We start from the raw sequence: 18,336 nt of genomic DNA, 5'->3' as shown, positions 1-18,336 counted from the left end.
CTTATTTACCATTTGGTTTTAATTATTCATTAAGAAGAGTATGACTCAGGGGGCAGCTAGGTGGCACAGTGGACAGAGCACTGGCCCCAGATTCAGGAGGACCTGAGTTCAAATCCAGCCTCAGACACATAACACTTACTAGCTGTGTGACCCTGGGCAAGTCACTTAACCCCATTGCCTAGCCAAAAAAAAAAAAAAGAGTATGAATCATTAGAAGTCCAAGATTTATTCTAAAGAAATTTCGCTAACTTATCTTGGACCACCCTGCTTCTCACTGAATATGGCCTAGGAATGTTATTATATTTCTGTATCAACTTTCAACCTATTAAGTTGAAAAACTATATGCCTGTAACTGAACAGTCAGAGTACAATAGCGGTAAGTTCTTATGATCTTGATGTATTTTATATTTTATATTTCCTCTTGTGTTAAGTGCTGGAAGTCTAGTATAGTTTTGTTGCAATGTTTTTTCCCTTAAAATAATCTGGTCTGGGTATTTATTGTTTTATCTTGTAATCTTAATTTATATAAGATATACTCCATAGGATTAGTGAGATGAACACTGACCTGTGGCTTAATGGAATAAAAATGTTTTTCTCATGACAAAAAAGACATTTTAAAGAAGCAAGGAAAAAGGCATGTGCTGGGCAATCCCAAACTCCTAAGAAAATCAAGGCCTCCTTTTTACCAAGAGAAGGGAGTTAGAGTATTTACTCAGTGTCTTAGCCCTCACCTGAATGAAATCTGGAAAGCGCTTCTTACACGTTGGGCAGGTGAAATAGCCATCATGGATATGAATAGCTACATGGTCTTTCAGCAAGTCCAAGCGGTCAAAGGATTCTGGACAGAAGATGCAAGAATAAGTCTTCTGATCTGAGTGGAACTTCATATGGCTCTCCAGGGAGGTGCTGCTGATGAAGCCCTTATTACAGATGTCACAAGTCAAAGGGCAGTTTCCTTCCCTCCCGTGGAAGCGCAGGTGTTGATCTAGCTTGTCCTTTTCACGGAATGCCTTTCCACACTGCAAGCACTTAAAGGGCCGGAAAGATTTTCTAATAAACAGATGCTGAAGAGCCGCATTCTGAAAGACAGAAAGCAACATAGTTATTTAGTGGAATACAGTAACTGTACAAGATGCTTTACGTACATGTGGGCCACCTGGGTCTTGTCCATTAACAAACAAAAGGCACACAAATATTTCAGAGGCAAGTCTCAAGAGAAATGATGAATGTGAAGCACTTTATGATCTTTAAAGTATCTTGCAAGTCAGTTATTATTATTATCAAAACAATTAGATTTTGTTGAAGAAAACATTAAAAATAAATTTTTCTAAAGTTTAATAAATAAATATTTTCTTAGTATTGTTTTTATTCTTAGTGCTGCTGCCATTATTTCCCAATGACAACCCTCCGATAGAACCCTCCATTATAACAAGGAACTTCAGTGAGGCCAAATGATACTCTAGATAACTCTGAGAGCAGCCTCATTCCACACTGACACTCTACCACCTCTCTGCCCAGAAGAGGGAGGATGCATTACTACCAGTTCCCTAATGCTGACTGGTCCCTACATTAAACACACTGTACGTTAAGAAAGGATTTCAAAGAGACACAGAAAAGCATCCTCATTGTAATAATCATATAAAACAACAAATTCCAGAATGCTTTTGAGATAAAAATGGAGAGGTTAGGAGAAAGCACTGAAGAAAAGTCACTTGTGTGTGGATGAGGCTGGAGGAAAGCGACAATGAGTAAAAGAATAAATGCAGGCACAATTCATCTGCTGAAATTCTTGAAGAAAGAAAGGACATAAGACAGAGCTAAGGATAGGGAGAGGTACTGAAACTTATGATGTCACTGCCAAAGGGAACTCCCAGGAGAGGAAACTTCTAAACAAGGCAGGTCAGCAACTTCTCTACAATTTGGAGAGTGGCCTAGAGCAGAAATGTCAAACACAAAACCCATGGGCTTGAAACCAGATTGAAATTTAATGGGAAAATATTTAACAAAATAAATGAAAATACAATAAGGGGCAAGTAAGTGGTGCAGCGGATAGACCACTGGCCCTGGAGTCAGAAGGACCTGAGTTCAAATCCAGACTGAGACCCTTACTAGCTATGTGACCCTGGGCAAGTCACTTAACCCTCACTGCCTCCAAAAAAAAACAAAACAAAAAAAGAAAATACAAAAAAAACCCACAAATAATGTTAATATTCAGTTTTCTATGGTAATATGTGGCCCCACCCGGATCCTTATGTATAGTTTAGTGACTCTGCCCCCTCCTTTCTGTTTGAGTCTGACACCACTGCCCTAGGGCATGACTGGTTAAGTGTCTTGCCCAGGGTCACACAGCCAGTATTTGTTAGAGGCTGAATCTGAATCCACATCTTCATGACATTAAGGGCAGCTCTCTTTCCACTACATCATGCTGCCCCTGGAACTGAGAGTATCATTAAAATCTTTAGAAAGAAAAACCAGTAAAGTTTTGAAAAAGCCTTGAAAAAGAGATAATATACATGTTCATGTGAATGTGACAAATACACAAGCACAGACTGGCTTATATAAATGTAAACATACACATTTAATGACTTTTAAGTTTTAAGACATGCTGGAGCTTTAAAGCTAAGCAGGAATTTCCTGCCAAGATGGCTCCTCAAATAGGAGGCTGAATGCCCAACTCCCACACTTGCTCCAGCAAAACCCTGATGTTTGCACCAGATCAAATGATGATTAAGAACTCCAACAAGAAACTACAGTAAATTACTTCTCCCCCAGAACTGAAAAAGAGGTGATCCAGAAGCATGCGGGAAATTGGAAAAGAGGCCATTCTACCAGAAAAGCCAGCACCAACCTAGCATAGCTTCCCAAGTGACACAGCATGCAAGGTTCTGTGTCCAGAGGCAACAAGAGTAGAGAACTCCCCAGAGAAATCCCCAGGGTGGTCAAAAAGACTCCAGAGTGAGGCCCTTGCAAGCCCCAGAGGAGAAGCAGTCAGCTGCAACACCTCAAGGCCCAGGAATCCTTCACACTCTGTCCTGAGACACTACAGAGGGCCCTGAAGATCCAATGATCTCAACTTCAAAGACACAGGGGAATCTAACCCGAGAAGGAGGAGGAAGTCCAACAGGGCCCCAAGTGAAAGCAAACAGGGATGACCACCACACCCAAATGTGCAGCAGGAAGCAAAGCCTGGTCCTGGAAAAAAAATACAGTTTGGGAACTAAAGCCAAAGACATGAGTCAATCAAAGCAAACACTGACAAGGATGAAGAATTATTGCCAATCTAAAGATTCCATAAAAGGAATCTGTAACAACTGCCAGTAGAGACTCAAGGGAAAAAATAGATTTCTGCAAAGACTACATCAATACCTAGAAGAAAGGAAGCAAGAGATTTTTAAAAATGAAATGAAAGCTTTCAAGCAAAGAATTGGAAGGAGAATAAAGAGCTTAAAAGATAAAGTGACAAGCCTTATTTACACAAGAACTAGACTCCCTTCAACACCAAAACAGACCAAACAGAAATCAATTACTCTATGAGACAAGAAATATTAGAACAAAATCAAAAGATTGAAAAAATAGAAGAAAATGAAAGCTATACAGAAAATAAATGCTCTGCAGAACAAGGTCAAGAAGAGATAATTTAGACCCACACGTACAAAGACATTCATAGCAGCTCTTTTTGTGGTGGCAAAGAATTGGAAATTGAGAAGGATGCCCATCCATTGGGGAATGGCTGAGCAAGTTGTGGTATATGAATGTAATGGAATACTATTGTGCTTTAAGAAATGATGAACAGGCTGACTTCAGAAAAACCTGGAAAAACTTATATGGTCTGATGCTGAGTGAAGTAAGCAGAACCAAGAGGACTTTGTACACAATAACAGCCACGTTATGAAATGACTAAGAATGTTAAACTGAACCCTTCTCAGCAGTACCAGGATCTAAGACATCTCCAGAGGCCTCGGGATGGAAAATGCTGTCCACATCCAAAGAAAGAACTATGGAAGTTGAATTGCTCTCACTTATTTTTACCTTCTGTTGAGTTTTGTTTCATCTTTCTGATGGTTCCTCCTATTGGTTTTAATTTTTACTTACAACTTCACTAATGTGAAAATACGTTTAATGGGTATGTAAATGTAAAGCCTATATCAGATTGTGTGCCGTCTTGGGGAGGGTGGGGGGGAGGAAAAGGGAGAAAAATTTTCAACTCAAAAGCATATGGGAAAAAAAAATAAATTTTTTTTAAAAAGAGAGATAATTTAAGAATCACTGGAGTAGCTAGGTGGTGCAATGGATTGAGCTCTGGCCTTGGAGTCAGGAGGACCTGAGTTCAAATCCGGCCTCAGATACTTGACACTTACTAGCTGTGTGACCCTGGGCAAGTCACTTAACCCCAACTGCCTCACCAAAAAAAAAAACCTTAATAAAAAGAATCATTGTACTCCCTGAAAACTATGATTTTTTTTAAAGCCTGAATACTATATTTCAAGAAATAATAACTGAAAACTGCCTGCATCTATTTGAACCAGAAGAGAAAGTAAAGATAGAAAGAATCCACCAATCACTTCATGAGAAATCCAAAAGGAAAAGTCTCAGGAATGTAATTATCAAACTCCAGAACACCAAAATCAAAGAAAAAATACTGCAAACCTCCAGAAATAAATAAGTCAAGCAGCAAGAGACCACAATAAGAATCAAATAAGACCTGACAGCTACTACCACCAAGCAGAGGAGTCCTTGAAGTAAAATATCCCAAAAGGCAAAAGAAGAATAACTTATTCTACAAAGTCGAGTATAATCCTAGAGGAGAAAAAAATGGACCTTCAATGAAAGAGGGGAATTTTCAAGCATTTTTGATGCAAAGAATAGAGCTGATTAGGAACTTAGAAATATAAACACAAGAGTCCAGAAAAACCTAAAAAAAGTAAATTAACCTGAGGGATTGTAAAGAGTGATACAGTGATGTAGTACTAACATTCTAATAGGGGAAGAAGAAACAAATGCCCCTTCAGAACTTTCAAAGAGTATTGAAGAAATTAAATCTAAAGGGTATCTTAGATTATCTCTCAAACAACTGGGGAATGTCTGAAAAACTTGTGATGTATGAATATAATGGAGTTTTACACCTTAAGAAACAACACAAACAATTTCAGAGAATCTTACAGTATGAAATGACACAAGTAAAATGGAGCAGAATTAGGAGAACAATTTATTCAAGGATAGCTATATCATACAGAAAAATAACTTACAGAAAGAAAGAGATATTTCTGCACATGTCCACCACATGTGGATTTGTTTTGCTTCACTATGCTTACTTGTTACGAGATTATTGGTTTGTTGTTTCTTTTTAATTTTTTGCTTTTGATTTTCAGTGGAGAGTTAGCAGTATTGATGCCAAAAATGGGAGGCACTGAAAACTAAGCTAAGCAGAGAAGCTCACATTTGATCCTAGAGGCAATAGGAAACCATTAAAGTCTGCTGAGGGAAAACATGATCAGACATACACTTCAGAAAAATCTCTCTGGCAGCTGTGTGCAATAAGGACTGCAGCAGAAGAGAGACTTGAGGACAGAAGACCAAGTAGAGGAATACTGCAATAGTCCAAGGGAGAGTTGATGAGACCCTGAACCAGGCTGGTGGCTGTGTGAGTAAAGAAGAGGAAGGGACAGATTCGAAAGATGTTCCAGAGGCAGAAATCACAAGACTTGATTCTGGTTGGTTAAGTGGCATGAGGGAAGGCAAAAAGTCAAGGATAAAACCCAAATTACAAACTTAAGTGACAAGAAAGATGGCGATGCCTTCAAAATAAAATGGAGGTAATGAAGATAGGCACATTTGGGAAGGAAAGATAATGAATTCAGTTTTGGACATAAATTAAGTTTGAGATGCTTATGGTTCATCCAGATTGCAATATATAATATGCAATTGTATAATCTAATGCAATCTATTGTTGTCGTTATCATTCAGTCGTTTTAGTTAGGTCTACTCTTCGTGATTCCATTTGGGGTTTTCTTGGAAAAGATATTGGAATGGTTTGCCATTTCCTTCTCCATCTCATTTTACAGATGAGGAAACAGGCAAATAAAGTTAAGTGACTTGCCCAGGTTAACACAGCTAGTAAATATCTGAGGCCACATTTGAACTCAGGAAGATGAGTCTTCCTGACTTCAGGCCCAGCACTCTATCCACTGCACCACCTAGCAGCTACCCAATGCAATCTACTAGAATAATAAAATAACATGCTTCTATTTAGACCTTACCATGTAGCAGAAATTGTCTTAAGGACTAGGGATAAGGGGCAACTAGGTGGCACAGTGAATAGAGCTCTGGCCCTGAAGTCAGGAAGACTGAGTTCAAATCCAGCCTCAAACACTTAACACTTACTAGCTGTGTGACCCTGGGCAAGTCACTTAACTCCAATCACCTCACCAAAAAAAAAAAAGGACTAGGGATGAAAAGACAAAAATGAACAAGTCCCTTTCCTCCTTTCCTCAAGTAGCTTACATCTCTAACAGAGAATGCAACATATACATATAAGCATATACAGAATACGTTCAAAATGAATATAAGGTAGCTTTGAGTTGGGGGCATTAATCAATTAACCCTAATAGACAGATGTACAATACAGTTATGAACTACTAGAATAAAATGAACATGTGTAAAATCACTGACTCAAAGAAAGGAAATTTCAAAGTTATTTCTCTATAGTAACATCTAAGGAATTCACTAGTCTCTCATCTTAATCAGGCTTAAATACCAAAGGTTTCATTTCCATACAGCTTCTGAGCAAGGAGCAAATGCTCCTACAACTCCTGAGCATGAGAACACATCAGGTAAAGGCTCATACTACCTGGGCTACTTTCAACATTTACCTGAGGTTCCTTGTAACATTTCAAAAAGTAAAGGCTATTTGGGCTTTTAGAAATTCAACATTTGAGGAGCCTCCAGCACTCAAAAATCTTTCCCTTCATCCAAGTTCAATAAATTTACCAAGCACTGTCAAAAAGCACTGTTTAGACAACTGATCTCAGTTCCTTTGGGGATTACATTTTTCCTTGGGTGCCAAATTCAGTACTCAATTTTGCTTTGGTCCATTATGCTAATCAGTCTTCTGTCATTTCTGATTAGCCCGAGTACCCACAGACAATGATTTAAACTGAGCAGCCACCTGGCTCCACACTCTCAATTCTATCTATAAATCTTGCTCTTGTCATCTTTTTAGTTTCCATGGAGCCCTGAATACTGTCTAACCACTCAAGAACTCAATTGTGGTTCCCTGATCTAATAATCCTAATTTGCTGCTCATGTTACGTGGTAGTGAAAATAACTTAAATTTTTCCCCATCCTTTGACCCCCTAAGATATTTGCAAGAAGAGTCTAACTTTGAGTTATCTTCTGTGATTTGGCCCCAAACTCAAAAATGCAAACCACAAAAAGCGTGGAAAATTTCCAAGCCAACACAGACAAAGCTAATGTCCCTTTGGAAATCCTGGGGTCCAGCCAGTCCCAGTCAGTTACACCATGCGGTATGGTGTATCAAGTGCTCTCAGGTTTTCAAAATAGAAAGGATGCAAAATCCTATGACAATAGCTTTTCACTGGCACAAAAATCACACTGAATTAGAGTCTGAAATATCAAATGCATTACTGACCAAGCTAATGAAATGTTATCTAAAGTTTTATGTTATTAGCTAAAGGGATTGACAACTGTAGATCAAACTCTTCTGCCCAATGTTTTGGACAATGTGTATGAGGACTCTGAACAAGTAAGCATTTTTTAATGGCTTTCTCCCCCCTCTTCTTTGCCTGATTATTAAGGCCCTTCAAAATGTAGGTCCTACCCTGGCTGTGTGTGTGTGTGTGTGTGTGTGTGTGTATGTGCGCGCACGCGCGCACACATGTTCCTTTGAAAAAGTACACCTTTCCACTTTTATGAACCTAGGAAGAGTTATGAACCTAGGAAGAAATAAACAGAATCAGGACAATAATTTGCACAATAACCAAAATAACAAAGGAAAGTAATGGTGAAAGACTGATCGATGCAATAACTAATCATGACTTTAGACAGCGAATCGTGAATCATGCCTCTCTCGTCTCCTAGCACAGAGGTGGCTGACTTGAGGAATGGAAGGAGGCACATGTCGTCAGCATTTGCTCTGCTTATCCTTCCCCCAGTCAAGCCAGTCTCTCCAGCGTTCCATAACAAAACATGCATGTTCCCTGCTCTATGACTTGGCTCATGTTGTTCTACTCACTAAAACGCCCTCTACTCTTTGTCTCCTATCCAAATCCTGCTCATCCTATAAATACCAGGGAAAGCTTCATAGAAAAGCTGATCACTCCAGCACTCCCAATCCTTTAAATTTCTACAGCAACATAGAGTCTGTACCACATATTATGGCACTTAACTATATATACAGTACTCTGATATAACTTATTTTGGGGGCCTCAATTAGATTGTAAGCTCCTTCAGCTTATTCACATATAATTTATATGGTACCTAGCACAGCATTTGGTAAATAGTAGGCACTAACAAATACTTGTTAAAAGATCAATAATTTAGAGCTAAAAAGCACCTTAAAGCATCTAGACCAACCCTTTGATTTTACAGAAGAGGATAATTAGGCCCAGAATTCATTGATTGATTAATCTGAAAACAAAATTACATTTGTTCATTTTCTAATTCATCTAAATAGGAGGGTCAACTAGGATATAGTAAAAAAAAAAGTACAAAGAATAGTGAATCAGGGAAAATATTTCAGTTATATTTGGTAGCAGGAAATAAAAGAAACAAACCTACCTGCAGCTCCAACTGAGCAGGCAGCATTAGAGGAAAGAAAAATAATTACATTACCAACTGGACTGGAAGCTTCATTTCAGTTCATTACTACCACTCTTGGATAGAAATGATAAAAAATACACACCCCTACCTCCCATGGGTAAGGAAAGAAAATTCAAACTATCCCCTGGCCTCCAAAAGCCATCAACATTTTTTATAAAAGAAGGCCTATACACAAATTCCTTCAAGGAAATATCAAAGGGCTGTCTACACATACATACCACAATTTCAAGATAAATAGATGACAGACCATTTATTAGGCTTTTACTACATGCCAGGCACTGTGCTAAGTTGCATAAAAAGATTATAGTTTGGGTTTTTTTCAATGGACTTGGTAAAAATAAAATGAACAAAGAAGGCAGCAAAGGAAAGGATAATTGCATATGTGAATAAAAGAATGAATGACAGGAAAGTAGTTGTTTAATAAAGTAGCTCTATATTTGCCAAATTTACATATCTACTTTGAATATTTTATGGTGAACTAAGATTCCTTATGTTTTAGTGCCAAAGATCTCCAAGAGGGATTATTTCATAAAGGCCTTCCAAGTTTCTGTATAAGCAATGAAACGGACTAGAATTCCTTTCAAGGTCCCTTCTAGAAGCAAAATTCTAGGCATGAAAAAGCCAAAAGAAATGTAAACTAAACCAATCTGTTATAAATCTAGAAGATTATGTGACTGAAAAGTTTTCTCCACCTAACACAAGGATGGGTTGAAAGTGTCATTCTGGAAGTAAATGCATAGCACAGGCACTAATTCTGCAAGACTATAGCCCTAATGCCAAGAAGCCCCTACAGCTTCACTCTAGATATAAATCAGTCAGTAAACTAATTAGAACAAAGCACATCTGAGTAGAAGTTCAGTGCTTCTTCAACAACGATATTTAAAGCCAAAAGACAAATCACACAAGTGAGACATAAACAGCCCCTGAACCTGGGCTTCTACTTTACATTTTCCTTAGATGTTCAAAAAGTGCCTGCTTGCATGTCAATTTATTTTTCACAAAAAGTTATAGGTATCTGCTAGTCTCTCCCAGGACAGAAAATCATATTCAAGTATGTTAAGTCATCCAGAGAGGCACACCTTGACTCCCACAAACATATTTACAATGCAAAGAAACTGCTCAAAAATGTAAATACGTTTTTGTAATGAAACGTTCTAGTTAGTCAGTTTCTCATCAGTGAGCCTTAGAAACTGGAAGACTGTTTTTCTTTAGCTATAGTTATACACTCTAACGGCAGAGTATGATGGCCAGTACTGAGCTGTTCCAATCAAGGACCAGTCACTCCACTCTATCCCAGGACACACTTCTGAGAAACTATTTACATTTCTACTACAATTAAGTCAGCAAATAGCTTGGCAGGCTGGATCAGAGAGCTGGAAGTGGACACAGGGTCAGAGAGACCACCCTGAGGAGAAAAGACAAAATGGTAGAGCACTGCTATCCCTACTCACCCGGATGCGTTTGGCTCGGCGCATATCATCAGCCGTCATAGTACTCTGGGTGGGCACCGTGCTCTCTTCATGTTGGGACTGCAGGTGCACTGGGTGGGTTTCTGGTGGATGTTCCAAAGCAGGCTGTGCTTCGGGTGGCGGCTGAGGGATTGGCACAGGGGTCTGTTCCTGCTGGTCCAGCCCATTCAATGGAGCTTGTCCATCCTCTTCAAACTTTTCCAGTCCCTTGCTGGAGAAAGGCAGCAAATCCTGAAATTGAAAATTATACAGTGATTATTCTCCCCATCCATGGAAGAAAGCTGCAGAAGGACTTTACAGGCAGAGAGGAGAACTACTGTACATTTCCAAATGAGCACACTCATTATACATTGAGAAAATACCCTCTCTCTGGGAAAGTTAATTAGGTAAATAAGCATAAAAAAGAAATATTGTAGCAAAAGCAATGAGTTATTTGGGCCTTGGCAAAAAAAAAAACATTCTATGATTCTTCTGGAGTTTCACTGTCCAAATTCAAAAACATTTTAAAATTAGGTCTAACTTTATTCTAATACTTCATTCTACATCATCACCCTGGAAGAGGAATGACAAATTTTTGTGGCAGGTCACATAAGGATATATATTCCTGCTTCCTTCTCTCTAATCACATTTTCATTATCAAAAGCACATAATCAATATGAAAATATGAGCATGAATTTTTTAAACACTCTAAATCTTTACATGATAAAGTTAATACATAAGAAATGTTCTATTTTCCTCCCTTGATCCATAAGTACCTGTGTTCCTTCCTCACACTTTTCACCATTTTCATTGGTAACTTCCAAGCGCATGAATTTTGGAGGCCGACCTGGCCGTCGTCCTGGGCCAAACCTCCTCTTGCCTCTCCCCCTGCCTCTACCTCTTGCTCTGTGAAAAAAAGAGGATGTTTGATTTAAAATATTCATATCATTTGCTAAGATTTCCATAACTGATATCGCTCTATCTTCTAGCTAATATGTCCCCTAGCCTGATTATTTAATTCTGTAGTGGATATGATTTTGTGAAAAGATAGCATTTCTTATCTACATTTATCATCTCTATGACTTACATAACTCAAAGGGAGGTTTTGAGAACAAACAAGATAATATGTAAAAGTTTTAAATGATTCAGAAGATATTATCAAAATATAAGAAAATGTGCCTAGAAGATATCAATGAGCAAGGAACCAAGAGGGTTTAATTACTTCCCTTCCTTTTCAAATCACTTTCCCCAAGTTCAAGTGAAACTAACTATGCTAAACAATTCTCTCTCCTTGGACTGTCATTTTCTCAAAGGGAAGAATTTCCTAGCTCACATTTTCCATACAGGATTCAGTAGCTATTAAACAAGCAATCTTCACCACCTACCAAAACTTATCAAATCTCCCAGACACCACACTATTGCAGTTAGGAATAAATAATTCTTATACAGAATTATCTCTCTACAAGACACATGAAAAATAACTTTAGTATCTATGAAACTGTAAGTAAGAAACTTAAAGACATAGGGATCCAAGGTGGCGTTTTCATCTATTTTTCCAATTGAAGATTAGAACTGGAGGGAAGTGCAGGAGAAAATAAGGATGTGTAAAGTTAAGAACTGTCAAAGAACAGGATTTAGTATTCTGGATCATGGATTAAATTAATGAAATACTAGGCTACTGGCTAAGAATAGTGTCTACAATTACAAAGAATGCTACCCACCTCCTAATAGAGAGATAATGGACTAAGAGATATTTAGATATGACCAATGTGGGAAAGACTTTTGCTTGACTATGCACATTTGCTGCACAGATTTTGTTTTTTTATTTTCTTTGGGGAAAGGGAGTGGTTAGGATGACAAAAAAAACAAATCTTAAACAATTGGGAAAAAAAATTTAATTTGAAAAACAAAACAAGAAAGGTGTCTAATATCAAAATAACTACGAAATACTTGTGCTAAGACTTGCCAATCTGATCAAGAGGGCCTTAAGCTGTCTAATGGTAAAGGGAAGTAAAGGACTTTAGAAGGAGTAGGAGGAAGTTCAGATAAAACTGATATACCAAATACTATGGAGGATATCACATAAAAACAAAATGTATAATTGAAGGAGGCCAAGATATGACATAAAAAGAATAACAGTAATTGAAGAAAGCACAGGAATTCATGAAATATAAATACCTAAAAGTTTAGGAATGATAAGGAAGGCCTGGAAAGTCTATATTCTAAGGGACAGAATATGGGTAATATGTAATATGAACTTGAAATTCTAACTCAAGGGGCAGCTAGGTGGTGCAATGGATAGCGCTCTGGCTTTGGAGTCAGGAGGACCTGAGTTCAAATGCTGCCTCAGACACAAAACACTTACTAGCTGTGTGACCCTGGGCAAGTCACTTAACCCCACTGCCTAGACAAAAAAAAAAATTCTAACTCAAGAAAATAAAAGCTGTTAAAAGATGAGCACACTAACACAATGCTTGTGGTATTCTGAATAAGTCAACAAGCATTTCTTAAGCACTACTATGTGGCCAGGCACTGTGCTAAGTACTGCAGATAAAAAGAAAGGCAAAAATCCCCGCATCCAAGGAGTTCACTATCTAATTGGGGAGACAACATGAAGACAACTAAGTACAAACAAGCTATTCACAGAACAAACTGGAGATAATCAACAAAGGGAAGGCATGAGAACTCAGGGAGATCAGGAAAGGCTTCCCCTAGAAAGTAAGGTTTTAGTTGGGTCTTTAAGGATCCAGGGAAACCAGGAGACTGAGATGAGTAAGGAGAACATTCCAAGTATAAAGGACAGCCAGTGAAAATGCCCAGAGTAGGGAGATATAGTGTCTTGTGCAAGACACATCAAGGAGGTCAGTGTCAATGTACTAAAGGTAAATAGAGAGGAGAGAGGGGATGTAAAGTGTGAGAAGACTGGGAAGGCGGGAAGGGGGAGAGGTTATGAAAGACTCTGAATGCCAAACAGAGGATTTTATATTTGATCTTGGAGGGATGGGGAGCCACTGGAGTTTCTTTAAAAAGGAGGTACCATGGTTAGACCTGTGACTTAGTAGAACACTTTGGCATATGAGTGGAGGATGGACTAACCTGGGGAAGAGACTTGTGGCAGGGAGACCAAAGAGAAAATTATTTCAATAGTACTGTCATGAGGTGATGAGGGTCTGTACCTGGGTGATGGACATAGTAGGAGAGAAGGGGATATATATATATACAAGAGATAATACGAAGGTAAAATCAATAGGCTTTGGCAAGAGATTGGATAGGGCTTGAGAACAAGTAGAGGATAACCCTAGATTATGAGCTTGGGTGATTAAGAGGATGGTGGCACCAAAAACAGTTAGGAAGAGCAGAGGATTTAGGGGAAAAGATGAGTTCAGTTTTGTTCATGTTGAGTTTAAGATGTCTACAGAACAGCCAGTTCAAGATGTCTAACAGGCAGCATGAGATGTGATAATAGAGGGAAGAAGAGAAGTTAAGATTGGATAAATAGATGTGATAATCATCTGCAAAAAGATGATAACTGAAATTAACAAGTAAAATATTACTGAGAGAGAAGAAAAGAGGGCCCAGAACAGAGCCCTATGGGTCACCCTCAGTTGGTGGATGAAGGATGAGGATTTTGAAAAGACCATTGGAACTGGCAATTAAAAAGAATAATTTCAGTTGAAAAATGAGGTTGGAAGCCAGACTGCTGAGTTAAGAAGAGAAAAGAAAGGAAGAGAAGGCATCTATTAGAGACAACCTCATCAAGAAATTTAGCCACAAAATGGAAGAGTGATATGGGTTGATAACTAGCAGGGATGGATGGATCAAGTGAGAGTTCAGGATAGGGGAGTTATGAGCATCTTTGTAAGGCAGGAGGGAAGCAGCCAGTAAAACAGGAAGAGATCAAAGATTAGTGAGAGAATGAAGATGATAATCAATCTGCTTGAGAAGACATGATGTAATGTAATCCCACCTTGTTATGTAAGACAGGGTTACAGGTGGAGATAGTAGCAGAAAGTAACCTAGGAGTTGTGAATTGAGGAGGAGGGGAGATGAAGAAGCTCTTATTAAATGGCCTCAATTTTTTTAGTGTAATATGGGGAAGCAGGTCTCAGTGACAACCAAGCAATGAAAGAAGTGAGAAAGGAAGATTTAAGATGGAAGTAAGTGTGTTATCTACAGATCACGTATTCCAGGGAGTACAATGGAAGGGTTGGGTAGGATTAGAGTGGGTCATTGGTCCGGTTGAGTTAAGGGGGATAGTAATAAGGAAATGGACAGCGGGGGATGGAGAATGAAGTTTGTATAATGAAGGCCTGGAATTCAGGATCACTGGGATAGGAAGGATCTCGCCAGATGGGAGTCTATTAATCATTGGCAAGTGAGTTCAGAACAGCTATTAGCATTACCAGGAGTTCAGCCTCAGGGTAGTATCCTCTCAGGGTATTAGGCAGCTCAGATGAGGGGTCCACTGGAGAAAGCAGATGGAATAGCATTTCTCTCCTATCCTTACAAGCAGGCCAGGCCAATAGATAGGTAGAAGGAGCAGGAAGGAAGGGAGCCTCTCTGGCCCCTGCAGGCTGCAAGGAACCCCTGTAGGCAGAAAAAGTTCCCTACAAAGAGGAAGAAATCAGCCCAGGGGACTGGCAAGGAATGGAATGGCATTTCTCTGATTCCCCACTGGCACGAAAGGCCAGGTCGGGAGAACTACATGCAATGGAACAGTGTCTGTCTAATTCCCTGTAGGCAGATACTTTTCTGAAACCAATCACAAAAATAGCACAGAAGATATAGTGATGATAGGAGAGTTTAAACATTTGGACATCTGTTGGAAGTCTCATTCTGCTAAAAAGGAAAAGTCTGAAAAAAACTCTTAATTTCCCTTGATGTCAGTTTCATCATCTGTGAAGTTAAGAAAACAATGAGGTTATTTAACATGGCTCCTTGGTAAGACGTTGAAGGACAGTGGGAACATTAGAATGCAGATATGGAGTAAGTATGATAGCTGTGAACAAGTATTTGAAGGACTGTCATATGGAAGATGAACCAGACTTGTCTTCTTTGTTTCAAAGAACAGAAATAGGAGCAATAGATAAAGGCTGCAGGGAGGCAGTTGACTCAATATATGGGAAAACTTTCTAACAATTAGATTCATCCAAAAGTGGAATGGGCTGCCTCTGAAGGAAATGAATTTTCATCACTGGAGGTGAAGCAACTCAACAATATTATATAAATATCTGCTAATGGGACTGGGATATTTAGCCTAGAAAAGGAAAGACAACTGATACAGTATACCTGCTTAAAAAAGTGGACCCAAAGGGAATTGATTAATGGAAGAATTTCAATCTAAAGAGACATCTTTAGCAACACACCACAGAATTCTGTTCTCGAACCTATTCTATTCTACATTCTTATTAATGACTTGATTAAAGACAAAAGAGGCATACTTATCAAAAAATTAGTGAATGACACAAAACTGGGAGATAGCTAATGTTAAGTGTTGACATCAGAATCTAAAAAAATCTCCAACTGACAAAACAATGGTCCAAAGTTAACAAGGCATTCAAGACCGATAAATGCAAAGCTCTGATACTAGATTTTTTTTTAAGTCCAAAGCACTAGTATAGGATGATGAAATATGTAGCTAGGCAGTACTTCGAATTAAAAAAAAAAACAGGCTAAATTTAAGTGATCAATGGAATGATCTAGCTTCGAAAAAAAAACCCAAAAGAATATTAGGTCATACTAATACAAATCTAATGTCTCAAGCAAGATAATTAATAATCTCACTGTAATTTCTGCTGGTCAAAACATATCTGAGGGGCAGCTAGGTGGCACACAGGATAGAGCACTGGCCCTGAAGTCAGGAGGACCTGAGCTCAAATCCAGCCTCAACCCAAACACTTGACACTTACTACTTACTAGCTCTGTGACCCTGGGCAAGTCACTTAACCCCAATTGCCTAAAAAAAAAAAGCCATATCTAAAATACAATGTTTAGTTCTGGACCCAATTACTGAAGATTTTTGACAAATAGCAGTGTGTCCAAAAAAGGACAATAAGGACAGTGAGGTAACTCAACTAAGTTATATAAAGATCTGCTAAAGAGACTGGGGATGTTTAGCCCAGAAAGGAAAGACAATAGATACATGATAGCTACCTTTAAATAGCTGAAGAACTGTCATGTGAAAGAAGGGTTCAAGCTATTCTATGCAGCTCCAAGGTCAGAATGAATATCAATGGTTAGAAGTTACAGAAGGCAGAATCTGGTTCAACATACAGATGAACTTGAGTAACAATAAGAGTTGTCCAGCAACAGAATGGACAGCCTTATGAGGTGGTGACTTGGCAGTACTCAAAAACAGGATGAATGGCCTCTTATAAGGGAGATTTCTAAAAATGATTCTATATGGGGCAGGAGGCTAGATTATATAAGCTACAGGATCCATTTTAACTTAAAATTCTATATGAGGCAAAGCAGTACAGGGGAAAGAATGCTCAATTAGGAGTCAATAAATACCTGGGTTCAAATCCCACTTCCAACATTTAGCTTTGCTAAATGTGACCATGAGCAAGTCACTTAATTTCTCTGAGCCTCTGTTTCTTTATCTGTAAAATGCAGATAATAATACCACCTACCTCACAAGGCTGTGTGAGGATCAAATGAGAAAGTGTATGTAAAGCGCTTTGCAAACCTGAAAGCGCGATATAAATGTCAGTTATTATGATGATGATGATGATGTTCTACAAAGGGCTTTCTGGCTACCAATCCCTTATTAATAAGACCTGGAAAAAAATGAAATGGAAGTGTATTTCAGAGCTTAATCAAGCTTCCACATGCACACCTTCCTCATACAAGCAAATTCTAATATTCTCAGTCCAAATGCTTCCTCTGCTTACTAAGGGTGTGGTTGTGACAAGTGGAAAGAACATTGGACAAGAGCCAGCCAGCCAGGAAGTGTGACCTTTGTGAGGCTCCCTAACCTCTCTCAGCTTGAATATCTCCATCTGTAAAATGAGGGGATGGGTCTAGATAATCAAAAAGATTTATGCCAGTTCTACAATTCCAAGGGTCTGGCAAGGAAACATGTACCTATGGCAACAAGATCTTCCTCTGTTGGTACTAATTAGTGGAAACCAGGGATGTATTAAGAGGTTTCTCTCAGCAACTCTTATTCTCTGTCACTATGGTTAGATACTGAATACTTGGGAACCATTCACAGGAATCTTTCCACCAGAAAAAAGCAGTTAATGGATAATACAGAAAACATTCTGAGTCTTGGAAAACCATCTCATTCCTCATTCCATGTACACCAGATAAACACACCTGCTAAAGAAGTCCAACTTCTCATCATGGGAGTTGAGGTGATGTTGAAGTTGCTCTGAGCTTATGAATCGACGGTTGCATTCATAACAAGGCCAGTTCTTTTCTTGCTCTCTAAGAACTGTGTTGAAAGAAAAAGAAATCTTATAGTGGACGATCAACAGTCACCAGAGAAAACCACATCTCATCAACGTTCCTAGCACTTTCATCCACATTCAATCTGCCTCACTGAATTATGAAGTGCATAGATTTATTTAAATTACCAGATGCTTTGTCCCATGGTCAGATGATGACTCGACACATTGTTATCAAGGTCCTCATCCAATTCATTCTAGACCTTCAGTGCCACACTTACCTCACCACACCAGACCAGAGCACAAGTACTACCATTTAGAAAAATATGCAAGTAATGTAGAGATTATGGACCCAGGCATAATGGTCTTAAACGGGGGTTTCTTAACCTTGTGTGTCTCGTGAACCCCTTTGGTCACTTGGTGAAGCCTATGGACCCCTTCTCAGAGTTTTTAAATGCATATTTTTAAATGCATAAAATAAAATATTTGGATTATAAAGGAAACCATTTATATTGAAATAGTTATTGAAATATTCTTTAAAAAATAAGTTCCTGGGCCCCTTGTTAGAAGCCCCTGATCTAAAAGGATCATTCTATCACATCACAGGCAGTTAAAAATCAATGTCTTTCTTGCAGGTCTTCAAAGCTGATTACATCTAG

The 18,336-nt window shown here is 38.7% G+C and overlaps 1 protein-coding gene across 3 annotated transcripts in view; it reads right to left on the bottom strand.

The window, feature by feature from the left end:
- Nucleotides 1-18,336, bottom strand: part of PRDM10 (PR/SET domain 10) — a 145,320-nt gene that overhangs the window by 43,376 nt on the left and 83,608 nt on the right. For all 3 annotated transcript variants that reach the window (XM_078147103.1, XM_020963794.2, XM_020963795.2), the window contains exons 9-12: nucleotides 17,607-17,724; nucleotides 11,063-11,192; nucleotides 10,290-10,538; nucleotides 732-1,079 (exon numbers count right to left, since the gene is read on the bottom strand). In XM_078147103.1, the coding sequence (XP_078003229.1) occupies nucleotides 732-1,079; nucleotides 10,290-10,538; nucleotides 11,063-11,192; nucleotides 17,607-17,724 (845 nt within the window). The remainder of the gene's footprint in view (nucleotides 1-731; nucleotides 1,080-10,289; nucleotides 10,539-11,062; nucleotides 11,193-17,606; nucleotides 17,725-18,336) is intronic.

This window comes from Phascolarctos cinereus, unplaced genomic scaffold, assembly GCF_003287225.1.
Source record: "Phascolarctos cinereus isolate Bilbo 61053 unplaced genomic scaffold, phaCin_HiC Scaffold_726;HRSCAF=1367, whole genome shotgun sequence".
In the NCBI taxonomy this organism is placed as follows: domain Eukaryota; kingdom Metazoa; phylum Chordata; class Mammalia; order Diprotodontia; family Phascolarctidae; genus Phascolarctos; species Phascolarctos cinereus.
The sequence above is the reverse complement of the archived record's forward strand: the minus strand, read 5'-3'. Positions and strand labels throughout refer to the sequence as shown.